Source organism: Aegilops tauschii, chromosome 2 (assembly GCF_002575655.3).
Source record: "Aegilops tauschii subsp. strangulata cultivar AL8/78 chromosome 2, Aet v6.0, whole genome shotgun sequence".
Lineage (NCBI taxonomy): Eukaryota > Viridiplantae > Streptophyta > Magnoliopsida > Poales > Poaceae > Aegilops > Aegilops tauschii.
Genome location: NC_053036.3, coordinates 99,171,255 through 99,193,784, shown reverse-complemented (window position 1 = coordinate 99,193,784; position 22,530 = coordinate 99,171,255). Strand labels below are relative to the sequence as shown.

At 45.9% G+C, this 22,530-nt stretch overlaps 1 protein-coding gene and 1 non-coding gene across 3 annotated transcripts; one reads left to right on the top strand and one right to left on the bottom strand.

Annotated features, from left to right (window-relative positions):
- Window positions 1-617: 617 nt before the first annotated feature.
- On the top strand, window positions 618-690 carry TRNAA-AGC (transfer RNA alanine (anticodon AGC)). Its single transcript has one exon. It is a non-coding gene; the product is annotated as a tRNA-Ala (tRNA).
- Window positions 691-5,685: 4,995 nt separating this feature from the next.
- On the bottom strand, window positions 5,686-11,533 carry LOC109754968 (calcium/calmodulin-dependent serine/threonine-protein kinase 1). Of its 2 annotated transcripts, XM_020313853.4 has the most exons (11): window positions 10,218-11,533; window positions 8,514-8,644; window positions 8,265-8,306; window positions 8,067-8,175; window positions 7,776-7,854; window positions 7,379-7,675; window positions 7,158-7,270; window positions 6,761-6,868; window positions 6,623-6,685; window positions 6,370-6,537; window positions 5,686-6,284 (listed from the first exon to the last, which is right to left on the bottom strand). In XM_020313853.4, exons 1-11 carry the CDS (start codon window positions 10,749-10,751, stop codon window positions 6,147-6,149), a joined length of 1,782 nt encoding a protein of 593 aa, XP_020169442.1. In that variant the 5' UTR covers window positions 10,752-11,533; the 3' UTR covers window positions 5,686-6,146. The 2 variants fall into 2 exon arrangements, with proteins under 2 accessions (XP_020169442.1, XP_020169441.1); XM_020313852.4 differs by having other exon boundaries at window positions 6,623-6,868; window positions 10,218-11,524.
- Between the last annotated feature and the right edge of the window lie 10,997 nt (window positions 11,534-22,530).

Genomic DNA, 22,530 nt, shown 5'->3' with positions numbered 1-22,530 from the left:
ATGCGTGGCGTCTGATACCAAAACGCTCAACTGTGTATAGCTGGCCAAACAGGCCGGCCCGGCCCGGCACGGTCCATCCTAATCGTGCCTCGCACGACCTGGCCCGCCAAGGCACGATTATTATACGGGCCGTGTCGTGCCAGCCCGCGTGCTGCAGCCTGCAGCCCAGGCACGGCCCATATGCTAATCGGGCCGGCCCACCGACATGCTAGGCCCGCTAATCTGCCTCCTATTTTGCGCACTGGGCATTTTTTAGCCTATTTTTACCTGTTGGGCCACATTAGGATACATAAAAAATAAAATAAAAAGAGATAATCGGGCCGTGCCGTGCCGGCCCGCGTGCTCGGCCTTCAGGCCCAGACACGGCCCCTGGCGTGCCGCGTGCCGGGCCTGGCCCGTGCCGTGCCGGCCATGCTACCGGGCCGGCCCAGCTATCCCGGCCCGTTTGGCCACCTATACAACTGTGTGGTCGGACACATGCAATAGTTCCATCGGGTCAGGTGGACATGCAAGATCAGTGCGGCGATCTTGCCGGCAGTGTGCAGAGACAAATCATGGTTGTGAGTGTTTGTCGGGTACTACTTTATGAAGCGGCGATAAAATAGCCAACGCGCAATGGGGATGTAGCTCAGATGGTAGAGCGCTCGCTTAGCATGCGAGAGGTACGAGGATCGATACCCCGCATCTCCAATCATATCTTTTTTGTTTTGCATTATTGTACTTTGAAAACAAACAGTGTTTTCCACTCCTCTTCCTCTTGCATGGTTTTGAACGAGGCTTGGCTTGAGCTCGCGACGTCCGTATGCGATCATGCACCTTTCCATGTCCATGTGTTTAAACCAACCGAACCGTGTCTTTTGAGAGGACAGCCCGGTTTTAAAATTGGACGCGTCTAGGGAGCGGCCAGCCGCTCCCTAGCGTCCCCGAGCGGCCACCAGAAAATGAGAAGATTCGATCCCCCTGGTCCCAGAAAAGGAAAGCCAGCTACAGACCCACGCCAACGCAATAAACCACACACTTGACGCGGTCCCCAGGCTATCACATGCCCTTCCCTCCCCTTCTGAAGCACTCGAATCTCTCACACCCTCTTGGGCTCTTGGCCACCAACTTCTTCTCCCCATGCCCCTACCTGCCCCCACCTTCTTCCCCACGAAACAAGGGGTTCCAAGTTCTGGATCTCCATCGCCAGAGCTTCCATGGCAGATGAATCAAGGTGAAATAACAATGGTCTGGAACAATTTGCTGCGAAAAAAAGAAGAAAGAGGGAGGACAGATTAGAAAGTACCAGACAACACCAACAAGGGTGAAAAAAGAGGTTGATCCTTTTCTTCTCCTGTCCAGATCCTCCCTCCTTAACTTTCCCTTTCACCCCCACACCAAATTTCTCTTTGGAAAATAACTTCTCCATACTTGAAGACAACACAAACAAGGATAAAAAAACGGGGAGATGCGGTACCTGAGCAATTTTAACTAATTTTTGTGCAACTAGATCATAAGACAAGTCAACTTTTGCAGCAATGTGTGCAACAAAACGCAGAAAATATGCAAATATATATAAGAGAGCACATATAGTCTTATTTCACACATAATGCGGAAGAGCCAGTGTCACAGTAGCAAAAAAAGAAAAAACATATTGTAGGTACTATGAAAATATAACTACCAACTAGACAAGAAGTATATGTGTTTTTTTCCTATGATCTTTCCACACAGTAGTATATGTGACTTTGTAGCTTAGAATTGTGTGCAAAAATCTACATCAGTTCATAGACCCCCCATAACCTGTAAAACCTGCACATGATGCAAAAAAAAGAAGTTTGAGAAAAAATTAAACAAGTCTGGCTTGTAATTGTGCAACTTAACCAGTACAAGTGTGCAACTGACAACACTCCCATATCCATCTACTTGTGGGGTTTGAATTTCAGTTGTTGCCATCTTCAACTCATATAAAAGTAGAAGATGCCAACTCAGATAATTTCAGATTCATTTTGGTTTTAGCTAAAAATCTGTATGCAGAATTCCAAAAATAAACTTTATGCTGGCAGTTGTGCAACTACACCATCTATTTTGTGCAACTGCAAGTACTCCTGCATGCGAATCATGTTGCATGTTTGTGCAGCTATGTAATGAATTTTGAACTGAGGAACATGATGAATTTAGCCTATCAAAACACAAGAAAATAGACAAAATAGTGAATTTTAACAGATTATAATCTTCAAAATAAGTAGTGCAACTATATTCAAGTGCATTTGCAAACCTGAAAAATCATATGCATGTGAACACATGAGGATGCCAACTACTGAATGGTTCTTGTGCAACTAAAGAAGTTGAAGATGCCAACTCATGTGGCACTGTTGTGCAACTATTAAAAAATTGGGGATGCCAACTCCTGATTGGTTCTTGTGCAACTAAAATAGTTGTGGATGCCAACTCATGTGATATTGTTATGAGACTATTCAAAAAGTTGAGACTGCCAACTCCCAAATGGTTCTGGTGCAACTATGAAAGTCGAGGATGCCAACTCATATGATACTGTTGTGCAACTATTTGAAAAGTTGAGGATACCAACTCCTAATTGATTTGTGTACAACTATAAAAGTTCAGGATGCCAACACCTAGTTGGTTCTTGTGCAACTGTGTAAAAAATAATATCCTAGATTTCTTTGTGTAGAAAAAAATCCTACACTACAGGAAACAGCTACTTTGCCGTCTGCCACGGCGGACGGCAAAGACCTTTGCCGTCAGCCGCGGACGGCAAAAGGCTCCGGCAAAGAAGGCTACGGTAAACAGCTGCTTTGCCGTCTGCTTCCTGGCAAATTAGCTGATTCCAGTAGTGCTAATGCCATTTTATGTTACCTCAGCAGCTGCTGCAGACGGTGTGCCAACTCCAGCTACAACTCCAACCTGCGTGGTCGCCTTCCGTTTCCGCCGTTTCACGAAGCGGAATGGGTCACCAACCTAAAGGATGCATGGAAAAAGTTACTTGTGTGTGCGCAAAAAAGGGAAATGCACCCACACTGCCTGCTCGATACTCCTGTTTTCGAGTCGAACGAATAGTCACGACTAGTCGATGAATCGTAACTAGAAGTCGACTCAAACACCTCGACTAGATCGGCACGACATGACTCGTCAAGAGTCGCTACCCCAGAACGACTCGTTGAGTCAAAAACCTTGCACGATACTTACCTCATCATCCTCTGCCTCCATCGATATCAGCACGACGCGGCTGCCGCTTGGCAGGCTGTTTTGAGTTCCGCCGAGAAGAATTGTTTACAGGCCCCTGCATAGAACAAACAAAACACAGAACATGGTCAGGAAACCCCCTAAAAATAGTTATTATAATTGCAAAACAAAACCGCTACAAGGATAAATGAAAAATGATGAAAAAAACAAACATACCTCTCCTTCACTAGGAGCCGCATCTCCTTCTACAACCATTTTTGGTCTGTGAAAGAAAAGCGAACAAACAAATTAGTGGAAGCAACCAAATGTATTAAAGAGAAAATGAGCAAAAATTATTGATATCAAGAAAATGCCATGAGGTAAGCAAGTAATGTTGATTTTTCAAAGCACACCTACAAAACAAAACAAAATGTGTGCAACTTGATGCACTGTATGGCCAATAGGTCACACATGAGTGTGCAACCATAAAATCAGCATACACACTGCATGGTCATGATTTAGGCATTGGAGCCAAAACTAAACTAGTTGTCAACCATGCAACTATATAGCCCTTCCCTGTACAACTGCATAAGTGTGACTAAGCCAGCTATTATATGTACTGCTTTTATTTGTAAACTCATGTATGAATGCCAAAAGAACACACATACTGCTTGAACATGGTTTACACAGTGTATCCATCTGAATACCATCGTTTGTGCAACTGGTTAGCCCTCACTGTGCAACATCATAAGTTGGCTAGCCAACTGAGATTTGTATACGCATGATCCAACTACATTTGCATTTCTGTGCAACTATGACAACAAACTAGCCAACTGGTTACTTATATGCATGCAAGAAAACAGAGAAACCACAAAGATGCATTTTGAGAGGGTTGAGCAATAACATTAGAACTATCCTCTCAGTACTCTTATGTACTTCCCTCCTTCTATTCCAACTCAAATCGCCGCCCAAAAATCAAAACATACAAATGTTGCAGTGTCAGCTGACTAAAGAAAACACTTATTTCACCACCCAATCATTCTGTTTCTGCAAGGAGGATGAAACACACATAGAATTGGACTAGTTTGCTTCAGTCATGTACTGAGTAGCAGACTAGCACTAAATTAGAAAAAGGAAAACAAACATTAAAAATGTAAATATAAACTAGACTCGTGTGCCGGGACTACTAGCAAATACTACTACATTGTATTGACATACAGGCACCCAGAATCGCTAGGCTATGATGGTCCAGTCAACGAATTTCCAACGAGAAGGTGTCAATGCTCTCCCACGGGACCCTTTTGCCTGAATCAGGCCAGAATCGCTGTCGGCGCAGGGACCTGACACTGCTGCACCTCCGCTCAACAGGTCATGACGCCGGAAAGACCACATCAGACATCACCACCACCGGAGGCTGCTCCATCTCCACCATTGTGTGACACAGACATCAGACGCCTGATGAGGGGAGATCATCAAAGAGCAAGCAGATGGGGGGGAGTGGCCTCAATCGGAGCCGGAGGGAAAGGATCTCAACCAGCCTCGGGCAGAGGAAGGAGACGATGGCCGCATCCCATCGACGACGGCGGGGCACAGCGGTGATGGGGCTGGATCTGGTTGCGCAGGGAGCAGCGGGGCAATTGGAGAGGACGCCATGGTGGGGTAGGCTGGTGGTGGTGCGGCCAAGCCAACCGCGACAACGACCTTGGGGCAGAGCCACGCGGGGGTGGTCCTCCCCTCCTCCAATCCGCCGATGGAGCGTGGTGGCCAGTTAGTGGGAGGCTCCTGGTGGTCGGCGTTGAGGGGAGAGGCCGGTGAGCGCCCTCCGATCCAGATCTGTGGGGAAGAGTGGGAGAGAGAATAGAGAGAGGGACGCGGGTGCTGCGGGGAAGACAGGGAAAGGCTATCGGTGGGGTGGGCCGGGACTTTGTCAGATAGCGCTTGTGATGGCCGGATCGTGCGGCCGCGAGCCGGCCACTCGATGTCTCCAAATAGTGCGTATGCACTTTTTAGATTTTAGGTTTAAAATTAGAGCTCTCTGAACAAAGTCTCCATGATACCAGCTTTTAGCGCATTCCTCTACTCTACTCCTTCAAGAAAACTTTCAGTATACGGTTGAATAAGGGTGCATACATACGACCACTGGATCCTTGCAATTTTATACTGCACCGTTGCAACATTTGACGCCTCTTGCGCGTCTTTTGAGGCAACCCCTTCCTTTTCCCCATATTTTTCTTTACGACCTTTCTGTTCATGCAACAGTAGTAATTTACTGTTTGTTCTTCAAGGAGCCTTCTGAAGCATGAGGAGAAACACACAAGCACACTACTGCCTAACTGAATCATGCATGCGAGCATCCGTCAGTTGGTCATAGGCATAAGGGCTATCATCAGATCACGTACACATAACAACCATTACTTGCATAATAAGAAACCCATCCACAATCAACATCCTAACCACTAATCCCCCAAAATAAAAATAAAAATAAAAATAACCAGGGCTTCTCTTGGCACAACACAAGAGGAGATCTCCACGACATACATACACCTTATTTAAGACAACAAAAGAAGGACACTGACGACGACAACCAGCAGTCTCCAAGCCATAACAACAACAGCTAAGCCCTTTCAATTCATATTCTTTTCTTCCTATCCTCATCTGTACATCCGTCTACACAGCAGCTTAATACAACACCATCATCAATCCACGTGGCACGGGGGGGAGGGAGGGTTACAAGCAAGCACTAGTAGCTACTACAGTAGTAGTCATAAGCATCAAGCAACAACCTTCTTTTTATCTTCTTACCTCTTACACAAAGACTGTCGGCTTCTCTTCCGTTTCGGTCGGTCGCAAGCCATCGTTCTCCTCCAGCCACCTCAAACAGTAGTCGTCCACGCACACAGACACCAGCGAGAGATTGGCGGTGGCTTAGCCATCAGTCATCTCCTAGGTTTGAATTGATGCAACAATAATAATGCTTGTTTTCCGTCTCAGGCTTTCGGGATCGACCGGGAAGAAACTCCGTGCAAGAGCTTTATGAACCCGAGGAAGCTCAGCTTCCCGTCGGCGTGCCTGATCCAGTCCTGGAGGACGACGTGGAGGGGCACCGACGGGCCGAGGCCGAGTTCCTGATGGACCAAAGACGCCACGGCGATCAGTGAAAATGCAAAGTGATCATGCGTAAAATGTTCAGGGTACAGTTCAGACTCGTACCGAAGCAAGTTCTTCGATCACGATAGGCCGGTTGCCCTCCTTGTCGAACAGCTCGTACGCGCGCCGAGCGTGCTGTTCCCAGGTCTCCAGAGCTTCCATCTGATATACGCTGATGGCGGAAGCCGCAAACTCTTCGAAATCCAATTTTCTGTACTGAAGGGTGCATACCTGGGATACACCATAATTTTGGCAGGTAAGTTGGTGTCTCAGTCCAATACATCATACAACTGAAGATACTATGAAGAAGGCTTACCGTGTTAACAAAGTCAATAACCCTGGAATCCTTCATTGCATCCGTAGAATTCTTCACCAGAGCCTGCAAGTTCCATTTGCCTTTTTCAGCAACTGCGTGCTGTAAACTGGACTGAATGACGAATATAGGATTACTAACCGATTTCAAATTTTGCAAGGAGATAAAACCACTCTTGTTTGGACCCAACAATTCAAACTGCTCTTTTAGATAAAAGAGTTGATTTGCTGTCAATGTCTTAGCTAGGGCCTGCAAAATGTATGGACATCCATAAGAAATGGCTCATTGGTAATGCAATTAAATTCAGGACATAATGCTATGAACCTACTTAACTGTGCAAACTTGTTCTATATAACAGCGAAAGGAACATTCAACATGTAGCAATTTCAACAAGAATATGGATATCTCAAGTACCCAATGCAATAAAAAATCAAAACAAATTAACACTTGCTGGTAAAGAAAATAAACTGTGGATTGCATAATGTTGCAATAGGTTTTTTTTTCTTTTGGCAAGTCTGTTTAAGTGCATAGTGTATACCCTCAAAGCAGACTTCCGCAATGAAGATGAACTGATATAAGCTCGGATAAGCTTGTAGATTATCATATCTAAAGGAATTTTGACTTGTTGTGCATCACGGATCCATGGGTGACCTGCAGGTACCAGTGCACAAGTAAACAATTAAGCATCATTCTGCTGCAGGATAGTCTTCCTAAGGAGGACATTACTGTACGGTACTGCCAAACCAATATAGTTCTTACTGAGAGCTTGTGAGGCAGTCATCCTCTTGCGGTAATCCTTATTAAGCAACCTTTTTACAAAGTCTTTGGCTTCAGCAGAGAGAGTAGGCCATGGGGCCTCATCAAAACTTGGTTCCGCCTTAAGGACAGCTCGGAATATTCCTGATTCTGTGCGTGCCCAGAAAGGTCGGCTCCCACAAAGCAAAATGTAGGCAATTACTCCAATGCTCCACATATCTCCCTCCGTGCCATAAGATCGATGAAGCACCTCGGGAGCAACATAATACGCACTTCCAACAATGTCATTGAGTCTTTCATCTGAAGATGTAACAATGGTGTGGTGTCACAATACAGTCACATTTAAATGTAGTAAAACAAAACGTTAAACAAAAATCTGAATGGACCATGTTAGACTAACCTGGCTTTACAAAGTCAGACAAGCCAAAGTCTATGACCTTCAAGGGTGAGTTTTCCTCCTTTGATGAGAATAGAAAATTCTGGGAAAAGGAAACACAAATGTATTTAGTCATTGCAAAATCTTTGTATTGCATCTGCTGACTGAACAGAAGTGCTTTGGATAATAAATATAAAGAACCAACAATCGAAGAAAATATGGTATGGCATTAAGAAACTCCCAGGTTGATAATAGTAACTAAAAGATAGTACGATGAATTAATATTAGCTGCTAACTGTGTGAAAACAAACTAACCTCTGGTTTCAGATCCCGATGAACAACACCTTGAAGATGGCAAAATGATACTACACTCAAAATTTGCAGCATAACAACCTTTGCATCCTCTTCAGAATACTTTCCACCTCTGCAAAACAAGAGATTAGATATTGTTAGAACCCCAGCAGATATAATCATAAGAATTGTTCCAATTTGCGAACACTGGTAAGATTGTACCTTGCCAATATCTTATCAAGTAGTTCGCCTCCTTTACACAATCTGAAAAGAAACAAACATGATAAGTGATGTTAGTTACAGTAAGCGCCATTTGATATGCATGGTCAGTTTTGATAGGAATTGATCATAATTTGACTAATTATAATTTAAACCTTCTAATATAGAGAAGAACAAGAATCGCATGCATTGCAACAACATATGAAGACAGAACTGAAAAGGACCTACTCTATGAAAGAAATGCACACTTACTCCATAACTATATACACGTTGTCTTCATCTTCAAAAGCATCATAGAACTGCACTAGGTTGCTGTGGCCTGTCAGAGAGCTCAGTATCCTCACTTCTCTTCTGACATCTTCAATTGCTATGGCTGTTGTCATCTGCCCACACACGTCATTTGGTGAGACTAGAAAACAGCTTTAACTTAAATATAATGTGTACTCTAAATAGCTAGCACGCGTCACTTGGTGAGACTAGAAAACAGCTTGAATTTCAATATCAATTTGTATGGTTTTGGAATAAACAACTAACAAATAAATGACTGAAAAAAGCAAACAGAGACACAACAAACAAAGCCGATATGATGAACTTACTATATTACTGGTAAGATCGTGCAACTAAAACAGTGACAAGCACAAAGTCAACCAAAAATAGCTCCTTCGTCCTACTTACACTTAGGCGGGCAACGTACGTAGATCTCGAAACACAAATTATGACACCTTTGTCTTTGTGGCCTATCCAACAACCAGCTACTGTTGAGCCCAATGTTGTCCAGCAGTGCACTGGACAAGCAATAAGTGGTCAATTATAGGCACCAAGGAATAAAATGCCTCTTGCTGGCATCAGCGCAACCGCAACCCATTTACAATGAAACAATCCATGCCCAAACGGCAGTTAAAATCCTAAAGTTAAAAAAACAGTAATCAAACAACTTCGCTTGTTTCCTAACCATGCCAGTGAGCTCATCTTCTCTAGAAAGAATTGATCAAGAAAAGAAAAAGAAAAAACAGCATTGCTACGATTGGCAGAGCACAAGCACATGCACATGGAATGTGAGTAGCTGTGGCCGGCCATGCATGTACAACAGGAAGATTGCCAGCTCTGCTCATAAAAGCACTGGGCAGGCTGAGGCTCTACAGGGGCCAAATTAAATGGCACCTCATACAATTGCAGGGAGGCGCATAATGAGCAGAGCTCTTTAAACAGACTTGAAGTATCACTTTTGGCCTGCAGATCTAGCCGAGAGAGAAGGATCATGCGCTGCCATGAGCATGCCAGGCTAGGTGAGGAAAGAAGATAAGAAGAGCAGAGGACATGGACGTCGGGAGCTCGGTGACCATCTACACTCGCCACCACCAATCCACCATGACCATGATGTTAAGCCAATGAATGCACAGGGGCTTGTCCACGTCTGGATAGATGAGCTCCACCAGGCTCCATCGCCATGAATGCCTGCCGCGAGGCGGCGAGCTTTGCCCTACCGGCAAGGGCGAGGTCGTTCTCCCTCCCACCAACAGTCACGAGCGCCCCGGGAGATATGGGTTGCTTTTCGCCAAGCCATAGTTGAACCAAGCGACGCTCGTAGTTGATAGGACTAGCACATATGCAACACGAGCTCGACGGATCCGATTTTCCAAAATCCCAGGCAGAAAAAAAATGCTTAATCGACGAAATGCAAGTCTTGGTCAACACCTGGAGAAGTCGAGATTGAATCTAACGTGGTAGCAAAAGACGGATCTTGACGACAAAATGAGCAGGGACAGCATCATTCAGACGGACATGCTGATACCCAATCACGCGTGGAAAAAGTGGTAAAATGCAGAGCATGCAGCTGAACATGGACATCAGGAGACTGAATGGCAGAGGCATTTCTGCAAGCAGCTCGAGAACGAGGGCATGGCAATGGCGAGGGGAGGGGAGGGATGGCGTGAGTGAGTGAGTAAAATATCGGACCTTGGCCTTGGGGATGACCTTGACGGCGACGTCCTGGCCCTTGTGCTCGCCCTTCTTGGCCTTGGCGGCGCAGGTGTAGCCGAAGTGGCCGCGGCCGACCTCCTCGCCGAGCTCGTACTTGGCGAAGAAGTGCTTGGAGAAGCCGAAGCTCTTGTCGAGGCCCAGCTCCGGCTCGCCGCCCTCGGGGATGGACGCCTCGTTGGGCTTGACGGAGCCGTGCCGCCGCGCCAGGAGCGCGCGGATGTGCTTGGCCGGCGACGGCGGCGGGAAGGGCCGCTTGAAGCCGCCGCGCGCCGGCGTGGACGCCACGCTCGAGTTGGCCGGCGAGCCCTTGTAGCTGGACGCCGGGAGCGGGCTCGGCAGGTAGAAGGGGAACTTGGGCTGCTTCGGCGTGCCCGGCTTCGCCGCGGCGGCCGCCTGCGCCGGCGAGGCGGCGGCGCCACCGGCGGCATCGCCGGTCCCGGAGGCCACGCGCGGCTCCTCCTCCGCCTTGGGCTCCGGGATTCGCGAGGGCTTCCCATGACAGAGACCCATGGAGCCCGCGGATCAAGAACCGAGCTCAACGGCCCCGAATCGACGCAAATTCCGCAGAAACCGCCCAGAATTTCCCCCAGAAACGGCGGAGGGGCGGGTCGTCAGAGAGTCTCCCCGCCTTCAAGAACCCGAGAAATCATCCCAAATTCCTGCCCCGCCAAGAAAGGAGCCTCGCTCCACACGACGGCGAACCCGCCCCCAAAATTGGATCCCAATCACAGCCAAAACCAGGCCGCCAGAATCCTTTCCTTGCAGAGAACTCAAATGCCGCCGGAGAAAGAAAGAGAGGGAGAGCGCGACAGGGGCCTGGGCTGGCTTGGGCTGGCTTGGCTCGAAGGAGGGGTGGACGGATCAGAGCAGGGGCGGCGGCAGGAGCAAGAACATATTCCGAGATTCTTGAAGTGACCAAACAATCGGCAAAAGCCGGGGGCTTTGAGCGAAAGGCTTGGATCAGAGCGAGGAAATGGGCACCACCACTGGCTGCCTCTGGCTGCTAGGAAGGAAGGGAAGAAAAGAAACACCCAGCTGGGGAGTGAATCCTGTGATGAATTGGGAGGGGAGAAAAGGGGAGGAGGGAAGGGAGGGGAGGGGAGAGGAGCTCTGCCTTTTCCTTTTCAGCTCCTTCTTTTTCCCCCTTTTCTTTTGTAGCTGTAGCTGTAGCCCCCCTCCAACGCCTCCACACACACCATCGCCATGTATGTGCTGTGCTTTGGTGAGGGAGGGGAGGGCAATGGGGACCTGGGGTGGGGGTGGGGTTGGGGGTGGCGCAAGACAACATGGGTGGCTGGCCAGGCCAACTATTTCTTCTTTCTTTTTTTCTCTCCCCTGTTTCTGTTGCCATCTACTCCTTGTTTGCTGGTCACCACCACTCACCAGGGCAAGGGAACAACTGTACTGACAAAACTTCCACGGGATACATGCAACTTATTCAGCAGCATCATCTACTTGGAACCTCAGGGGATCTATCCCAGAATGATCCTGCTCTCAAATACCTAGAAAAATTTCCAACATTCAAACTCCAAACGCGCAAACTCGGCGGTTCGGTCCGGCCAAATGATACTGCAGGTATATACTACTCTCTCCGTTCACAAATACAAGATGTTCTAACGTTTTAGTTCATTGTTGAAGCAAAATACAACTTTTCTCTAGACCATTATGAACAAATGGATTGTTCGTCTTTGCTGATCCAGTATTTTTTTAGTTTCCAAAATTTTACTGAAAAGAAGCCTCATGTCTGTCTCGCTCTTAATCTGAACTTCTCAAGCCACCCTTCTCTCCATCTCCAATCCAAAAAAAAGGCCACGCCGCACGCACAGCACAGGCTGTCCTTGCGAGCCGAGCTGAGCTCCTCCAATCCAACCTCAACCTCCCAAGGTATTAAACTGGGGAGTAAATGGAGGCATCAATGCTGCTTGCTTGCTACTACTCCCCTCTCCTTTTCCCTCCTCTCCTCTCCTCTCATTCATATCCCGTTACCTAAGCAATGTTGACTTGAGCAGGCCGCCTTTGGATTATATACCACATTTGCTATTCAGATCTCAACAAGGCTTCCTGTCACTGTCTCACTGTAATGTTGCATCACTTCTTTTTTCATGATTTTTTACCCGGAGTTTATAGTGTAAATTTATGTCGACTTCACATGCTTTTCTTGCTATCAAGTATTTTGCATAAATGGCATAAATTAATCAGAAAAAACCTCAGTGGTTCAGCTATTAGTTTACATGTAAGGTCACTTTCAGCGATGCACCTTTCGGTCCCCATAATACCATATGTGTGACAAAACTCAAACTTGTGAACCCCCTTCTTCTCGACCGGTCAGGTCCCGTTTGAAACGCGGAAGCTATTTTCGGTTCCGGCGGAAAAATGAGCCGGCTCTTCGAAAATTCTCGTGAAACCAGATTATTAACGCGTTCTGAACAGGACCTTATAGATTGTGTACGAGATAATTAAAGTGTGTCGGCTTTGAATACAACGTTTTGTGTGTGACCAGTTGGTCAGGGTTTTGGACTCCCTGTGGTGGTGGAGTCTAGAAATGTTGATTTCCATGGATTAGAGGAACTTTCTGATTAGAAATTTGAGAGATTACGATGGGTAAGAAATGTGTGAGCATCTGATGAGACACTCCGCGGGAAGCAACCCATTACCCATGCAGTTGGTTTTCTGTAAAGGGAGTAAGATCCAGTGGACAGATGTCTTTAATCAATCATTTTCTCCTAATGGGAAATGGCGGAAAAGCGTCCATTAAGGATCTGAAAAATGCGGTGAGCAGAATTCTTCCCACACGTGAAGCTCTAGATTAAAATAAGTCCTGGGCTTTGGTAGATTCTTTCTAGAAAAGATTACATGGTCTTTTTCTTCTTTTGTGAGGAAAAGTTTACAAACCCTAAAGCGATGTATACTGTTTTGGAAAAATCCCAGAATATTTTGATCTAGAACAAAGCAAGGAAGCCAACATTATGTGATACTCCCTCCGTTCACAAATATAAGATGTTCTAACTTCTTTGTGAATCGGATGTATATAGACACGTTTCAGTATGTATGTTCACTAGTTTCAGTCTCTATGTACTTAGTCCATATTGAAATATCCAAAATATCTTATATTGGTCAACAGAAGGCGTACTAGATAGTCTATATCAAGTATTCGAGAAAAAGATAGTCTATATCAAACCTGAAAAATACTACTGTTGCACTAAAACTGATTTTCAAACATCTGTATATATACCCTGATCTCTAGTTGAACTTATCATTTATGTTGGCATAGATTTTCCCTCACCTAATACTAGTAGTACTAACTACTTTCCTTGGAAATTCCTGAACCTTTTTAGAGGAATCCATGAAATAATTCCTTTGTTTGTACAGACCACATATTATTTGCAGATACAAGCCCTGCTCTTCATTCTTGATTGGAGCAGTGCCTCCACATTGGGATGATTGATGCTGCCTCACCTCACCTCCAAACAAAAAGAAGGAACAGGCAGCTTCAATGAAACTGTCTAATTCTGTTGTCCTCTCCCCTGCACCCCTCACATAAAAGAAAGAGGTTGGAACCAGTATTCTAAGCATGTTGGGACTAGGGCTGTCACCTGCCTAATTTTCAGGGTTGGCCCACCGTCCAGCATCATTAGTCCTGATCCTGATTAATTATTGGAACACTCATGCTAGATGCATGGCATTCTCCTGAAGTTTCCTCCTCTGCTGCTTAACAGGCAGGAGCAGTGTACTACTTATGATTTACAGTACATAGTAGTACTGCTGCTGCTGCACTCTGATCAACAAGCACAAGGAATCAAGGAGGTTTTCATGGGTAACTGGAATGGTGAAAAGTTTGTGGGTATTGCCTAGTGGTGGTGGTACATGTATGTATGTGCATTGTGGCCATGGCATGGGGCACTGTGACCTTCACCCTCACCAAATCCCAGATGAGCCAAGCAAACAGGACCAGCCCCATCCTTTTTTTTTAAATCAGTGGGGGAATAATTAAGAGGGATAGATAGATAATGACATTGCTTTCACCACCCCACTATCTGCCTAAGCAAATTGCTTCCCCATTTTGTCTACCCTTTCTGGAGGTCCACTAGGGGGAAAAGGGGCAGCTAATGGGGACAATTCAGCTGAGGAATAATAAAGACAGCAAAGTGCTAATCACACGCGTGCTTGCATCATATATACTTGCTCTCTTTGATGTATGGCGTTTGGAGTCATATTTGTGGAGTATATTCCTCCACAGATACATGCAACTAACCATGTTTTGTTAGACTAGCAAATTTAAACAGATTTTACAAATTTACATATTGAATCAGGCAAATTGTGAGATTCTTTTTGTTGCAAAATGTGGTTCGGTATGGCGGTACTTTTAAATCTGTCGAAAAAAATTCTTACAAATAAATGTTTCGCGGCCGAAAATGCTGGTTCTTCTACTACAGTGCACTACACAATGAGTCTTGGTCTAAGTAATTAAACCCTAATCGACTAGTTAATTCTACACAGTCCAAGATCACAGCCAACAGCTCAGATACCCTAGACCTAAAATAACCCCAGCCTTGGGTTCACCAGGTGTGAGCCCTGATTCCAAGTCCTATGCATGCTAAGCAAGCAGGCCCGGAGCTCATCATTCCTGAGCCCTAATGCGTCGATCAATCATCCCGCCCCCAAAAGATGAACACCTGCACCCACACTCCCATGTTTTTGTGTCCCAGGAAATAATCAAGCAAGCGCATTGCTCCTGAGGCCTTTTGGAGGCCTTGTAATGTAATCATCTCTCCATATCCCCGGCGTATCCCAGTGACTGCAACGCCGCCCTGATGCTTGTCGCAAATTTGGTTGCTCTGCGTATCAATGGAAGAGCTTGCAGGAGAAGCAAGCGCCCAGGGAGGGAAAACACAAGCAGGGTGGTTGGGGAAGGATATGATAAAGATGGAGGAACATGGGGGTAACATGGACGCAATAGGGTGCTTTCATGCCATTGCAAGAAACCGCCCCCCTTCTTTGCGGTTGAGCCATGCAGTGCATCCATGCAATCCTTGTGGATTACAACCGTCTCAATCTGTGTCATCACCTGTGTGGAAGCCTCCATTTTATTTTCTTTTACTTTTCTGGGGGAGTTGTTGGGTAGTCCAGAGCCAGGAAGCAAGCTGCATGCTGCACTTGCTGCAAATCTGATATCACTCTGTTTACTAGTAGTGCTTGACTACACCTGGTAAACTGCAACATCTTTGTCACCACACACCAGGTAAAATGGACTTGTTCTTCTTGCACGGAGCATGCATGTGACATCATGGGAGGAGGAAACTAATTAACCGCGTCGTTGTCAGTAAAACCGTTTTTCTATGACCATGGATTGGAAGGGGAGGACTAGGCCACCATTTTGCTTGTCTGGCTCCTTGTTCTCTGGTGATTTGGCTGTGTCGATCTTGAGGCGGTTTCTGTCCTGTCTCTGGGAATTTCTTCCTTTTGGTTTTCAAGGGAACCGCGCCGCCGACCTCGGCAAATTGTATTCCAAATGATACGCGGACGACAAATACAACACAACCACCTTTTGTTAGGTTTTGGGGGTGTGAGGCATGACTTCTTCCACTAGCTAGGGTTCGTTGCTCATGTTTAAACGTGTGGGGCTGGGCATCCGCGGGAGCTTTGTGGATTTGTGGGTTTGTTCCATGTCTCCTCTATTTGTTGTGGGCGTGTGTTAAGAAGTCACAATCGTGTTGGTGTGTATGTGTGGTTGGATGTACACACGTGTGCCTCTTCTTGGTTAACAACAACGGCAAAAATCTATGTTTCAAAAAGAAATCAAAACAAAGTTCGCAAAAATTCTACATGGTGTTTTTTTAGGGGAAATTATGTATGTTGTTGAAAGGAGAAATTGATGGCTTAAAATAGAAATTTGGATATGTGCCACTTTTATAAGAAAAGAATAAATACGCATACATTTCTCATTTTTTCGACAAAGGGTGGATTTTATTGGTTTAAGTGGAGCATCAAGATGATACATCACACTGAACACACACCCCGCCTCTGCATAACTAAGATGCACACACACAAAAACACACCGGCAACTAGCAAAGTCATAAGACCAAAAGCTATATGTAGGTGTGGAAAAAAGAAAAAGAAACAAGAAATAAGCCCCAAAGTGATCATATGAACGATCAACAAACTACAACTAAGACCATATCCGCACCAACCATTGACACCACATAGATGACAAGGATCTTCAACAGCAACGCCTTCAGGAAGGAATCGACACTCAAGCGACGCCGTCACCTGATCCAACCACAAAGGTCAGTATCAAAGTTTTCACCCTGAAGAATTAGTTCAAACATATCCGAGCAATGCCTCCAACAAGGTAACGACGTAAAAAAACATCGCCATTGCCAGGAATAACCGCTTGGGTCTGTCCTAGGCTTTCGCCCCGGAGCTCGAGACCGGGTGCACATAGCACCACCATCCAAATCTCACATGTGTTGTCTCCCACTAGTAGAAAAAGGGCTATTGTCCCGGTTGGTAAGGGCCTTTTGTCCCGGTTTTTGAACCGGGACTAAAGGGTCGTTACTAATGCCCTAACCTTTTAGTCCCGGTTCTTATACGAACCGGGACAGATGGGCCTCCATGTGGCCGGTGCGGTGAGCCCAAGCAGGAGGGCCTTTGGTCCCGGTTGGTGGCACTAACCGGGACCAATAGGCATCCACGCGTCAGCATTTCAGGGGCTGGGGTTTTTGTTTTTTTTTAAAGGGGGGGGGGGGGGGGTTGGGGGTTTTGGGGGGTTAATTTAGGTGTTTCATATACTGTGTTAGCTAGCTAATTAATAGAGAGAAGTGTCCTCTCTTATCTCCGTGTTTGGTCGACGCTACGTACTATATACGTATGAAGAGGACTAGACACGCTAGCTAGTAATCAAACGAAGGAAACAGAAGATCGTCATGAACATATGCATACAGAGAGAAGTGATATCGACCACCTCTCCTTCTCCAAGAGATTGGTCGAACAACAAGTTCTCGTATATCTATCCGACACTACCGGCTACATATATACAATAATTATCTCTTACAATATAATCTCCTAATTAAATTGTAAGAACACAGGGTCCACATAGTATTCTCCGTTTTCAGCGATCACGTGGTCAAGGAAGAATGCCGCCAATTCCTCTTGAATTGCTCGCATACGATCTGCTGCTAGGAGTTCATCCCGCTTCCGAAACATCTAATTTGAAGAAGGGGGTCAATATATATATATATATATATATATATATATATATATATATATATATATATATATATATGAATAAATGAAACTCAACACAAATGATGGTAATAAAATAAAATTGTGAATATTATTGCTTATGCACTTCATATTGTTCGTCAGAGTAGCCCCGCTCACAGGTCGTGTAGCGGATGGACTCGCAAATGTAGTATCCACAGTAATTTTTCCCGGGTTCCTGCCACAACCACTTTACAAGAAATAGAGGTCAATCAAACTGATAAGCAAGCATGCTAAATGGTATTGATGAAACTAGCGCTTGAATCACTAGGAGATGCGCGGAACATGCTACTATAGTACTTACTTTCGGGTGTTTAAATTGCAGCTTCTTCGGCAGTCCCGGAGCTTTTTTGGCGAATTTTCTCCAAACCCTGCCAGCCAAAGAAAACAATTACTTGATATCAGGAAATGAACAAAGTTGCTGATATGGTGGATAATGATCTATTTAACTTACTTCTCGAGCATTTGAGTCATGTCCGCATAGTCCTGGGGATCTTTTCGTCTCGAGTCTAAGACGGTTACTACTCCCTGCTCAAGCTTAATCTCTAGGAGAATATAGTGGAAGTTGCGCACGCATGCATAAGTCATCAGTTACATTACTATAACCTGGACTAATAAGGGAAACCGAATATGCACAAGACAGTAACACTCACTTGAAGTTGTAAGGAAAGAGTATTATATCTTTATTTTCATTTATTACCAACGATCGTAGCAAGTTGGCCTCGGTATTTTCGGCATGATATTTAACCTCAGTTGCATCTATGAGATTTGTGTTAATGAACCCAATATCACCGATTTGTCTTTTCTTCAATTCGGCGATCTTCAATCTGCATAATATAGTGAGGATAATTATAAATACATGCAATGAAAGAGCTGACCTATATAGAGAGACTTAATGACAGAAGTAGTACTACTTACAGACAGTAGCAAGTGATCGTTGATTTATCGAGGGCCTTTTGATTGAAAAACTGGAAGAACTCCTCAAATGGAACATTCATCAGTTCAATTCCAACGAGGTCATGCTCCGGTTTAACTCTCAGCGTCAAAGTATTCCTCCCCCCAGACTCTCTGCAGGTTTTCATGTACCAATCATGTAATCTTCGCATCATCGTTGTTAGAGATCTTTATCTTTGACGAGAGGCTTCCCGTAATGGTATTTGTGTTCGTCCACCTCCAAGATATCATAATGTACATCGTCGGGCAGGTAATCTCCAAGATTGCTATAACCGGGCACCATCCTCGGATCATTAGCGACGATGTCGCTAGACACCTTGAGCGGGGGGCACGATTGGTTCGCTTGTTCGCCGAGCTGGGCAATTTTTTTCCCAGCTCGTCGTTCTTTTAGCCTTTGATCACTGATAGTACTTCCCGACCGCTCCGCTTCGACAAATGTCTTTGCAATAATGCGCTCATAGTTGCCTTTCGGCGGAGACTTTGGTGGTTTTGTCAGGGCAGCCAGAGTGCGCTTCGCTTTCACCGGATCTACCTTCTCCTCCGGAGGTGGATGTTTATTTGCTTTCACCCCTTCAAAGAAGTTCGTCACTTCGGCTCGCACGATCTTCCTGGTTTCCTCCTCGGTCCTCTCGTATGGTAACTTCTTTGGAGTCTTCAGAGAAGGACCGAATCTGTATTGCCTCCCGCCTCTGGCTGTACTGCTAGACGCCGACAGAGCAGACGGAGCGGCTGCGGCTGTCTTCTTTCCTTGCTTACGAGGCGGAGGAGAAGGACTACGACGCGCCGGAGCAGCCGGAGCGGCGGCAGGTCTCTTCCGCCCTTGCTGACGAGGCGGAAAAGGAGGAGGCTGGCTGCTCTGGCGCGCCGGCGCAGGCGGAGAAGGAGGCGGAGTGCCGCCACGCGCCGGAGAAGGAGGCTGAGTGCCCTGATCACTCGCCGGAGGAGGAGGCGGAGTGCCGCCACGCGCCGGAGAAGGAGGTTGAGTGCCCTGATCACTAGCCGGAGGAGGAGGCGGAGTGCCCTTACTCGCCGGAGGCGTCCAGTTTGGAAGGTTGATGAGCTCCTTCCGCCATAGGCATGGAGTCTTCAGAGTAGAACCTAGCCGAGTCTCCCCTTCACCGGTAGGGTGGTCAAGCCGGAGGTCCTCAAATCCCTCCGTTATTTCATCCACCATCACCCTAGCATATCCTTCTGGAATCGGCCGGTAGTGGTAGGTTGCGCCGGGTTCAGGAGGTAAAACAGAGCCAACATCCGCCTTGACTTTGAAATTCTGCCATTGCGTCATAAGGTGGCAATGTTGAGACTCGTGATAGCATCCACGGGGTAGCTAGCAGGAGCCATAAAGACATGCTCCGGCTGAAGCAGCTCGGTGGAAGCCACGCCGCTTCTCCGCTGAGATGGCGGGGTAGCTTCGGGGGTAGTTTCAGCATGTCGATTGGCGTCTCGTTCCTCTAGCGCTTGAACCCTTTCGTGGAGCTTCTGAATTTGGGTCTGCTCCACTTTTTTCCTCCTCTCCTGGCTTTTGTAACCGCCTGCGTCTGGAAAACCAGCCTTCCACGGAACGGAGCCTGGCGTGCCTCGTGTCCGTCCAGGGTGCTCAGGATTCTCGAGGGCCATTGTGAGCTCGTCGTTCTCTCTGTCTGGAACGAACGTCTCTTGTTGCGCTGCATCGATATAGTGCTGAAGCCTCTTGACTGGTATTCTCAAAAGCTCGTCCGTCCAAATGCACCTCCCTGATACAGGGTCCAATTTTCTGCCAGCCCCGAAGAACCAAGTCCGGCAACGGTCTGGCCAGTTCATTGTCTCTGGTTCGATCCCTTTATCAAGTAGATCATTCTCAGCCTTGGCCCACTTAGGCCGGGCTTTGAGGTAGCCACCTGACCCCGTGCGATGGTGAAGCTTCTTTTTCGCAGCATTCTTCTTGTTTGTCGCTGACATCTTCTTACTCTTTTCCGATGTCTTGTGGGCCACAAATGCGGGCCAGTGATCTCTGATCGTCTCATACCGGCCGATGAATTCTGGTGTCTCTTCTTTGTCGACAAACGTTTTCAGCTCATTCTTCCACCTCTTGAATAGGTCTGCCATCTTCTTAAGAGCATGAGACTTGATTAATTGCTCTTTAACTGGCTTCTCTGGATCCTCCTCTGGCGGTAGGGTGAAATTTGCCTTCAGCTCAGTCCAAAGATCATCTTTCTGCATATCATTGACATAAGACACCTCAGGGTCTTCCTTCTTAGGCTTATACCATTGGTGGATGCTGATCGGGATCTTGTCCCTAACAAGAACCCCGCACTGAGCAGCAAATGCTTCCTTTGTCCGGATGGGTTCAATCGGTTGGCCGTCGCGCGCGATTGCTTTGATCTCAAACCTTTCATCCGAGCGCAACTTTCTCTTCGGGCCTCGTCTCTTTACCGAAGTTGTGCTCGATCCGGAGGGCTAGAAAAAAGAAGAAAGACGAGAGTTAATTAATATGTGTACATACCAAAACAATGAATGCATCAATTAGCTAGTCAGCACAGGCTTAACTAATATATTTACCTGGCCGGACTCTGTTCGGTCACCGGAGCCATCACCACGGGCTCCTTCTTGCACCAGCATTGGGTCACCGGAGCCATCATAATCATGTCTTTCCTCCTCCACTCTTCGATCACCGTAGCCTGCTTCTTCACCCTGTTCTTCCAGACCATCATTGTCGTTAAGATACGACAAGATATCACCTCCGGCTAAGATTATGTCCCCCAACACCTCTTCTGCTTCCTCGTCTCGTCCGTGCTCCATTGTTTCTGCAAATATTACAACATGGCAATTATTACACAAACATGACAGCAGGTGGATATATTAGTGCAAACGTAGACCTAGCTTATTCCGGGTTTGGGGTGGCCTCGGCAACGCTTCAAGGGTAGGGGCGCGGCGGGAGGGGATAGGAGACCGACATCATTTTTTTCTAGGGTTTGGGTGTCCTCGAGAGTTTTGGTCGAGCGAGAGGGCCGGGGGGGTGCTCCCATGGTATAAGTTATCACGGTCGAAGTTATCCGAGAGGGGGTTATATCGACAACGACGACATACATACATGGGAAAATAATGTTATCGGGGAGGGGGTAGGTCGAACCCCCCCTCGTGTTGAAGTTATCGGGACACGGGGTATATCGACAACGACATATCCGATAAAAAATAAGAAGACGAAGAAGAAATAAAAAGAGGAGAAGAAGATATTAATAGAGGAGAAGATTGAAGAAAAAAAAGAAGAAATAAAAAGAGGAGAAGAAGAAAGGAATAGAGGAGAAGATCGAAGAAAAAAAGAAGAAGAAAAAGAGGAGAAGAATATCTATTTTTTCTTCTTCTCCTCTTCTTTTTCTTCTTTTTTCCTCTTCTTTTTTATTTCTCCTCCTCTTCCTCTCCTCTTCTTCTCCTTTCTTCCTCTTCTTATTTTCGTTTTTCCTCTCCTTCTTTTTCTTCTTCTTCCTTTCCTAGCTAGATATATAAAACTTTTCTAAAAACGTAACTTTTGCATATATAAAACTTTTCCATGGATCATCATTTCTCATATATATCCATCTATAGCCACATACATATATAAATGGAAAAAAAAATGCTATGAACAAAAATACATATATACTTGGTAAATATTCTATGAACATCGTATATATCAATGCATACATCCATGGATCATCATTACTCATATATCCATAGTCATATATAAAAACTTTCTGTATATGAACAAAAAACTTTCTATGAACAAAAAAACATTTTTGACATATTTAGCACATTCTAAATTTTCCTAACTCTTTTACAACCACAAAAATTTTCCTAACTTTTCTAAAAATCTAACTTTTGCATATATGTATTTTTAAAACATCATTACAATTGAAAAAATACATACATATATACAAAAAAACATGTAAAAAATACATACATACATATATGAACATACATAAAAAAATACATATATCTAAAAAATACATCGGGGCAGGAGCGGCGCGCGGCGACGGCGAGGGCGCGGGCGACGGTGACGACGGGCGCGGGCGACGGCGACGGCGACGGGCGAGGGCGCGGCGATGGTGAGGGTGCGGGGCAG